General features: G+C 51.9%; 2 protein-coding genes across 5 annotated transcripts; one reads left to right on the top strand and one right to left on the bottom strand.

The window, feature by feature from the left end:
* Window positions 1–263: 263 nt before the first annotated feature.
* nob1 (NIN1 (RPN12) binding protein 1 homolog) lies at window positions 264–5,023 on the top strand. Its single transcript, XM_027281231.1, has 10 exons — window positions 264–406; window positions 729–861; window positions 1,421–1,554; window positions 1,673–1,744; window positions 2,357–2,497; window positions 2,601–2,747; window positions 2,834–3,046; window positions 3,717–3,814; window positions 3,966–4,110; window positions 4,629–5,023. Exons 1-10 carry the CDS (start codon window positions 338–340, stop codon window positions 4,896–4,898), a joined length of 1,422 nt encoding a protein of 473 aa, XP_027137032.1. The 5' UTR covers window positions 264–337; the 3' UTR covers window positions 4,899–5,023.
* Window positions 5,024–5,939: 916 nt separating this feature from the next.
* On the bottom strand, window positions 5,940–8,560 carry cog8 (component of oligomeric golgi complex 8). Of its 4 annotated transcripts, none has more exons than XM_027281227.1 (6): window positions 8,442–8,560; window positions 8,006–8,381; window positions 7,654–7,861; window positions 6,752–7,576; window positions 6,484–6,652; window positions 5,940–6,399 (listed from the first exon to the last, which is right to left on the bottom strand). In XM_027281227.1, exons 2-6 carry the CDS (start codon window positions 8,332–8,334, stop codon window positions 6,080–6,082), a joined length of 1,851 nt encoding a protein of 616 aa, XP_027137028.1. In that variant the 5' UTR covers window positions 8,335–8,381; window positions 8,442–8,560; the 3' UTR covers window positions 5,940–6,079. The 4 variants fall into 4 exon arrangements, with proteins under 4 accessions (XP_027137028.1, XP_027137026.1, XP_027137029.1 ...); XM_027281225.1 differs by having other exon boundaries at window positions 8,006–8,366; window positions 8,437–8,560; XM_027281228.1 differs by having other exon boundaries at window positions 8,006–8,376; window positions 8,437–8,560.
* Between the last annotated feature and the right edge of the window lie 733 nt (window positions 8,561–9,293).

The following is a 9,293-nucleotide window of genomic DNA, read 5'->3' on the forward strand; positions in this document are numbered from 1 at the left end:
TGTGACTGTTCCTTCTTTGTGACTGTTCTCTTCTCTGTGACTGTTCCCTTCTCTGTGACTGTTCCCTTCTTTGTGACTGTTCTCTTCTTTGTGACTGTTCCCTTCTCTGTGAGCCGCTTTGGGTAAAAGCATAAAGAAGTGACGTCATAACGTAACATACATAAAACACACATTTCAGATTTACACACATGCCCGTAAACACAACACGAACATTCGATACGTTGTGAGCAAACTCTACTGACGTCATGAACGTGATTACGTCAGATCGGTCTGCTCTGTCACGTGACCGCCTCCTCTCTTCTGATTGGTCGGTGTGGTTGCTGGTCATTGATCCAACATGGCGCCGACCCTGGTGGAGCATGTTGTCGCAGACGCGGGAGCGTTTTTAAAGAAAGCTCCTCTGCAGGTGAGGCACGCGGGAACACACGCGACACACCTGTACGTCAGAGCACCGACACACACCGAGCTGCTGTCTGTCCGTGACGTCCGTTACCGGGAGAAAATGAAGCTAAGCTAACTGTCATGGCCGCTCCGGACAGAACATCACACGAACGTTACATCAACGTTTTATTAACGTTTTCATAACGTTTTATTAACGTTTCCAGCGTCACAATCATTATTTTGTATTAATTTAAACCTGTAGTGTTGTCAACACACCAGATGACGTCATATGTGTGAACTGTGTTTTCAATATTTATTCTAATATTTAAATGTTTGTTTTGTTTCAGGAGATCGGCAGAAATATTTACACTCTGCGAGACGTCGTGGACGAAATCAGAGACAAACCGACCAGGAGGAGTCTGTCGTTCCTGCCGTACGAGCTCAAGTTTAAAGAGCCACATCCTGAACACGTCAGACTGGGTAACCTGAACGCATCACACTGACCTGAACCTGAACGCATCACACTGACCTGAACCTGAACGCATCACACTGACGATCTGAACCTGAACGCATCATACTGACCTGAACGCATCACACTGACCTGAACCTGAACGCATCACACTGACGAACTGAACCTGAACGTATCACACTGACGAACTGAACCTGAACGCATCACACTGACGATCCGAACCTGAACACTTCACACTGACCCGAACGCATCATACTGACCTTAACCTGAACGCATCACACTGATGAACTGAACCCGAACGCATCACACTGATGAACTGAACCCGAACGCATCACACTGACCTGAACCTGAACGCATCACACTGACCTGAACGCATCACACTGACCTGAACCTGAACGCATCACACTGACCTGAACCTGAACGCATCACACTGACCTGAACGAATCACACTGACCTGAACGCATCACACTGACCTGAACCTGAACGCATCACACTGACCTGAACCTGAACGCATCACACTGACCTGAACGCATCACACTGACCTGAACGTTTTTTCTTTCTGTGTCTCAGTGACAGATTTTTCTAAGAAGACCGGAGACTACCCGAGTCTGTCGGCCACAGACATCAAGGTTCTGGCTCTGACCTACCAGCTGGAGCTTGAACACGTCGGCTCCCAACACCTGAAGAAAGAGCCTGAGATCAAGGTACCTGAGGGGAAGACCTGAGGGGAACACCTGGGGGGAACACCTGGGGGAACGTGTCTGAGAAAGCCTACACTCGTCTAAACACTTGAATGCAGCTAACTGTGTTTGTGTGTTTCAGGTGAATGTTCAGAGCACGCAGAGACACCCAGAGACACCAGTGAACATCGCAGGATTTCACTTCCCCTCCAAGGTGACACCCACACACACACACGCACACACACACAGACGCACACACACACACACACACACACACAGGCACAGACACACACACACACACAGGCACACACACAGACGCACACACACACACACACAGGCACAGACACACACACACACACACAGGCACACACACACAGGCACACACACACAGACACACGCACACACACACAGGCACACACACACAGGCACAGGCACACACACACACACACAGACACACACACACACACACAGACACACACACACACACACAGGCGCACACGCACACACACAGACACACACACACAGACAGACACACACACACACACAGGCACACACACACACAGACGCACACAGACACACAGACACACACACACACACACACACACACACACACACACAGGGACATACATACACACACAGACACACATACACACAGACACACACACAGACACACACACACACAGGGACATACATACACACACAGACACACACACACACAGACACACATACACACACACACGCGCACACACAGACGATGGTTTGATTCAGTTCTTGTGAACGTGATGACGGTGTCTGATGAAGAACGTTCTTCATTGATGTTCTACAGAAAGCCGCTTTGACCGTCCGACAGACTCAAACAGAGAAGGACACGTCGAAGGACACGTCGGAGGACAGCAGCGAGTTCAACAGCTTCACCTTCTGGAGGGATCCTCTGCCGAGCATCAACGGAGAGCTGCTGCAGTTACTGGTGAGACAAACCAACCCACTTACAACCAAAGACAAACTTCACGTCACACGTTTGATTCCCTGCTTTCCTGTGTTGATGTATTGGAACCGTCTCGTGCCGTCAGGATCCGATTCCAGATCCGGTCCAGGTTTTAAACTGGAAGAACAAACAGAACCAGACGGACACGCAGACGGCGTTCGATGAGTTCAACAGCTTCAACTTCTGGAGAGCGCCGCTGCCGTCCATCGACGGCGAGCTGCTGGACCTACTGGTGAGGTCATCAGCTGATCAGTTTACTGGATCCTGATTGGCTGCACCTGACTGTTGTTGATTGGTTGTTGTGATGTTTGTTTGCAGAAAGTGGATGACGTCTCCTCATCTGAGAGCCGATTGGACGAGCCAGAGGACCAATCGGACGACGGGGACGAGGATGATGATGATGATGATGATGATGATGGAGGTGGTTGGATCACTCCCAGTAACATCCAACAGGTGAAGATGGACTCTGGTGATTGGACGGCTCCTGCTGATGTCACAGTTGGATGTCTGACCACCGACTTCGCCATGCAGGTAACAGACACACCTGTCTGTGATGTCACCAGGAAATGTTATTAATTATTCATGTGAGACACAAATTATGAATGAACTGACTCGTTTGTCTTTGGTCTGTCTCTGATGGTCTCTGTCTCTGATGGTCTCTGTTTCTGATGGTCTTTGGTCTGTCTCTGATGGTCTCTGTCTCTGATGGTCTCTGTCTCTGGTGGTCTCTGTCTCTGGTGGTCTCTGGTCTGTCTCTAATGGTCTCTGTCTCTGATGGTCTCTGGTCTGTCTCTGATGGTCTCTGTCTCTGATGGTCTTTGGTCTCTGGTGGTCTTTGGTCTGATGGTCTCTGTCTCTGATGGTCTTTGGTCTGTCTTTGATGGTCTCTGTCTCTGATGGTCTCTGGTCTGTCTCTGATGGTCTCTGTCTCTGATGGTCTCTGTCTCTGATGGTCTCTGTCTCTGATGGTCTTTGGTCTCTGGTGGTCTTTGGTCTCTGGTGGTCTCTGTCTCTGGTCTGTCTCTGATGGTCTCTGTCTCTGATGGTCTCTGTCTCTAATGGTCTTTGGTCTGTCTATAATGTTCTCTGTCTCTGGTGGTCTCTGATGGTCTCTGTCTCTGATGGTCTCTGTCTCTGGTCTGTCTCTGATGGTCTTTGGTCTCTGATGGTCTCTGTCTCTGATGGTCTCTGGTCTCTGCAGAACGTTCTGATCCAGATCGGACTGCATGTCCTCTCTGTGAACGGGATGCTGATCAAACAGGCGAGGAACTACGTCCTGAGATGTCACGCCTGCTTCAAGTGAGTTCACACTTCCTGTGTCTCTGAGACTGAACTGATGTGAGGACGATTACTGAAACTCTGTTACCATGGAAACGTGTTGGTAACGTCTTGTCTGTCTGTCTGTGTGTCCGTCTGTGTGTCTGTCTGTCTGTCTGTCTGTGGTTTTCAGGAGGACGTCCAACATGAACAAACTTTTCTGTCCTCACTGTGGAAACAAAACTCTGAAGAAGCTCGCCGTGACGGTCGGCGAGGACGGCAGCGTCCACATGCATTTCTCCAAAAACCCCAAAGTGCTGAACCCGAGAGGCCTGAGGGTGAGACCACCAGCAAACCAATAACTAACGCTCACACAACGCTCACACAACCTTCTCAACGGTGACCGAGTGTTTCTGCAGCGTTGACAGAACGTTCCAAAATAAACAGAAAGCCCCCTGCGCTGTCTCTTTAACACTTTCTGTTTTTTGCATGTTCAATGAAAAGTACTCAATAATTAAATAATGAATAATCATTAAACAATAAATAATTAAATAATAAATAACTATAATAATAATATTATATAATAATTCAACTTAAACAAAAAACAGCGTCCATGGAAATCAAAGGTAAAAGATCGAAGCGTGTGTGTGTGTGTGTGTGGAACATGTGGCTCATATTAACACGACTTTATGGAAGACATGTGAATGTATCAGTTCTGATGAGGATTTACTGCAGAGAACGTTCATACAAAGATTGACGTGATGAAGAGTAACGCAGCATCGTTTTCTGACCTGACATGTCCGTAACAACACATCCGTGTCCTGTCATTAACCCCTCGCTGTCTGCTGTGTTCCAGCACTCTCTGCCGCTGCCTCAGGGCGGGAAACACGGTAACAACCCTCAGCTGGTGGAGGACCAGCGCTTCCCCCAGCAGAGACTCTCCCGTAAAGCTCGTCAGAAGACGGACGTGTTCAACCCGGACTACGTGGCCGGATCGTCTCCTTTCTGCATGAACGACATCTACAGCCGAGCCGCCAACCTGCAGATCCGAGACGGTCAGTGCGGAGGAGGCCGGAGACGAGCCAACCCCAACGCCAACCACAAGAAGTTTGTCAAGAAAAAGTGAAGAAGGACGGACACGTGAAGACGCCGAGGACATTAAATAAAGGAAGTCTGTTAACTACGAAAGGTTCCTTTAATATAAATCATTAATTATCTGTATCTGTTGCAATAAATACATTTAAAACTTCAGTCTGTTCATATCATGAATTAAATAAACATAAAAACTGTTTTTCACTCACACAAGACTCAAACTGAAGTTCAGGTTCACAGAGACTTGGAGAACGTGCAATCAGACGACTTTTTGAAAAATTATTTCAGAAATTAAGAAAGTTACCTCTTAATGATTTTTTAATAATTCTGAATGATTCCGCTGGGTCCAGTGTGGACGTCAGAACCCTCTGTACGGACGTCAGAACCCTCTGTGCGGAAGTTAGAACCCTCTGTGCGGACGTCAGAACCCTCTGTGCAGACGTCAGAACCCTCTGTACGGACGTCAGAACCCTCTGCGCGGACGTCAGAACCCTCTGCGCGGACGTCAGAACCCTCTGCGCGGAAGTCAGAACCCTCTGCGCAGACGTTAGAACCCTCTGTGCGGAAGTTAGAACCCTCTGCGCGGACGTCAGAACCCTCTGCGCGGACGTCAGAACCCTCTGCGCAGACGTCAGAACCCTCTGCGCAGACGTCAGAACCCTCTGCGCGGACGTCAGAACCCTCTGCGCGGACGTCAAAACCCTCTGCGCGGAAGTCAGAACCCTCTGTGCAGACGTTAGAACCCTCTGTGCGGAAGTTAGAACCCTCTGTACGGACGTCAGAACCCTCTGCGCGGACGTCAGAACCCTCTGCGCGGACACTAGAACCCTCTGTGTGGACGTCAGAACCCTCTGCGCGGACGTCAGAACCCTCTGTGTGGACGTCAGAACCCTCTGTGTGGACGTCAGAACCCTCTGTGCGGACGTTAGAACCCTCTGTGTGGACACTAGAACCCTCTGTGCGGACGTCAGAACCCTCTGTGGTGTTTCGACGTCACCGTCTTTGACGTTTTCGGTTTGATTTGTTTCTTTCTGTTCAAACTTTACTGAACCTTCAAAATAAGAGTCAGGGCAGCTAGAGACAGGAAGTTAGACTTTTTATTGAATTATTAAAATAAGAGTCCATCACCGTTTCTTAAGAGTCCAAAATGATTCTTCAAAAACCCCAAAAGACAGAAGCAGAACCTGTCACCAGCTCATGGTTTCAGTTTTAGCGTCACTCCAAAGAAAACTCTTCGTCGAGTTCCTCAGACTTCGGCTCGGTCGGTTCAGACTCTCTCTCTCTGAGACCGGACCAGGTCAGTGCTGGGTCTGGACTCCCCGTCTCCACCGTGAGGTCGGGATCTGTTGCTGGTTCTTTGGGCTGCGTCTGAAACGTTCCGCTGCTCAGCTCGGCAGTGAGGTCGAGCTCCGGCATCGACGGCGGCGGCGCCAACGTCTCTCTCTGAGGAAGCAGGAAGTCGAGAGGCTCGAGGACCGCGGGGAGCTCGATGCAGCCCAGACTGCCGTACCTGTGCAGCTGGGTCGGGGGAACACCTGCAGAACAAACAGGACGGGTTCAAGCAGATTGCTTCATTTGTTATTTGATTTAAGTTATGATTTAAAAATCCGGATCCTCACCCAGGATGAGCGCGAGCTGAGCCGGAGGGAACAGAACCTGCAGGCACCGGTTCAGGAACGGTAGCAGATCGTCAGCATACGAGCAGCAGAACTGAACAAACAGCTCCTTCTCTCTGTCGCTGAAGGCCGACTCCTCCGCCCGGTGGAAGACCAGAATCTGACGGGTCACCTGACAGGAAACAAGACGAACACTGAAGACACTCAATCGATGTCCAAAGGAGGTCTACAAGAGGACCTCGAACCGACCTGCAGAGATCCGGAGGCTCACCTTCTTGAGGCCATCTTCGAGGCATCTGGTGACATCCTGAGCCAGACCGACGGGGCAGCAGAGCCGCAGGTCGTTGAAGGCCGTCAGGATGTTGTTGAGGAAGCAGGCCAGCGGCTGGAAGTCCAGCAGCGCCATGGGCGGCTGCAGGGTGCCGGGCTGGGTGCTGGGGGCCACGGGGGGGATGGTGCCTCCCAGCACCGAGGGCAGGGCGATGAGCGTGTACAGGTTCATGTCCTCCTGGAACTTGTCCACCGCCTCCTGCACGGCGCCGCGGAACGTCTCCGCCGCCACCTGCTGGAACATCGGCGCCAGCTGTCCGCGGAAGTCCGCCCCCACCCGGCTGAAGGACAGGCCGAAGTACATGCACTGACCCAGCAGAGAGTCCAGGCGGCCGCCCACGCCGCGCTGCAGGTCCCTCTCCAAAGTCTCCAGGAACTCAGCCACCTTCTGCACCACCCAGCCGTGGAAGATGGCGGCCTCGTTCACCGCCACCTGCCCGCCGGCGGGGGGCACCAGCGGGTCCTCGTCAGAGAAGATGGCTCTGTACTGCGTGATGATGTCAAACAGGTGCACCCTGCAGGCCTCGATGGTTTTGGTGACGTGGAAGTACGGGTCGTCTTCAGGGATGGCGTTGAGGATGGAGCTCAGCCAGGTGCCGCGCGCCTGCAGGAACTTCACCCGCAGCTCCGCCTCCGTGAACACGTCCATCCTCCGCAGGTAGCCAATCACACGCAGGCACACGGGGAGCTGCGAGTTGCTGCGCAGCTGCTGCAGCAGCTGGTTGAGCATCAGCTGAGTCGACTGACGGACTTCACGCACGATTCCCTGAAGACAAGATCAGCCTGTCAACCAAAGGCTCGATGTGGCGTGTAGAGATCCGCCCCTGTCTCACCTGGACTCACCTGGATGACCGGCAGTGCAGAGTGCTTCTTCTCCAGCCTCTTCACGTAGGCTGCCAGCTCCAGAGCCTCCTCGTAGTAGCCGTTGCGGACGCAGGTGTCCATGAGCTGAGGGATCTCCAGGATCTCCAGGATCTCCGTGTGGCGGTTCAACGTGAGGCTGTTCATCCGCCGGCTCACTGCGATCTCCTCCGCCTCCTTCATGAAGCCCCTGAACACACAAACACACAAACACACAACAGTCACGTTCCCGTCCAGCTGGTGTCGTGCCAGAACCGGAGTCAAGCCACCCGTATGGCCGTGCACTAAGCGCCGCAGTGGACCGGGAGTCGGAGCTCCGTGAGGCGGCACTGACCTGCATCTCTCCCCGAAGCCGGGCAGCTTGTCCAGCAGCCGGGACACGCTGCTCTCCACCCGGCCGAAGTCCCGGTAGATGTGCTCGGTGCAGTCCGCGGTTCGGATGAAGGTCTGGTAGTTCGAGAAGGCCAGCTCTCGGGTCTGCTGCAGGATCTGGGCCCGCTCCTCCGCCAGCCGCTCCGGCTCCCGGCCCAGCTGGTCCACCCCGAACCCGCTGAGCTCGGACAGGTAGGCCGTGAAGTCCGGGACGTCCCTCCAGCTGTCCGGGAAGCTGTCCTTAAAGATGGACGCCAGGATGCTCTCATCCTCCACGTCCACGGCCGCCATGAGCCGAACCGAGCCGAGCTGAGCGGAACCGAGCAGAACCGAGCAGAGCCGAGCAGAACCGAGCCGAACCGAGCAGAGCCGAGCAGAACCGAACAGAGCCGAACAGAACCGAACAGAGCCGAGCCGGTTTATATTTCAACCAGACACAGACTACCTGACAACCACTTCCTGTTTGTCTTCTTCTTCTTCTGCTACCTGACGCAGCTCTGTCGCCACCTGGCGGCTCACGTGACAACATGCGCGGTAAATCACATGAGCACATCCGGTACGTCACGTCCGTCCACTCTGAACGTTTATTATTATTATTATTATTATTAGGGCCCGAGCACGCAAACCGTGCGAAGCCCCTATTGTATTTCAAATGTTTATATTTTTTTTATTTTGTATTTTCCCTTTTTTATTTTTCTTCATCTTCTAAAGTAAATCGCTCTTTCGACAGCATATCCCCCCGAAACAACTCACGAAAATTTGCCTACCCCCCAATGTCAGGTGTAAAAATTACGTATTTTGGGGGGGGGTCTCCCACATGGACGTACCCATATGCCTCCACAGCGCCACCTACGTGTACGTTTTTTGATGTGCCCCTCGCCACGGTTTCGCCCACGTCTTAACGGGCTTGGTGGGATATGTAACATTGCCCAAGACGCACAAAAAAAGTCTCTTGGTGCACGGGCTACAGTGACCGTATACGGCGTCCAATTTCTCCCCAATTTGGCCTTTTCGGGTTTTTCGCTATTTCCAGGGTCGCATTTGAACGAACTCCTCCTAGGATTTCATCCGATGTGCTTGAAACTTGGCACATGGGTTCATGAGGCTTTGACGATGAAAAGTTATCGAAAAACATTACTTTTTGATGTACTATGTCAGAGTGGCGGGGCCACGAATTTCCATTTTTCATAAAATTCAAAGTGCTATAACTTTGTGAAAAATTCTCCAATCTTCATCAAACTTTGAATATA

Source organism: Larimichthys crocea, chromosome VIII, assembly GCF_000972845.2.
Source record: "Larimichthys crocea isolate SSNF chromosome VIII, L_crocea_2.0, whole genome shotgun sequence".
Lineage (NCBI taxonomy): Eukaryota > Metazoa > Chordata > Actinopteri > Sciaenidae > Larimichthys > Larimichthys crocea.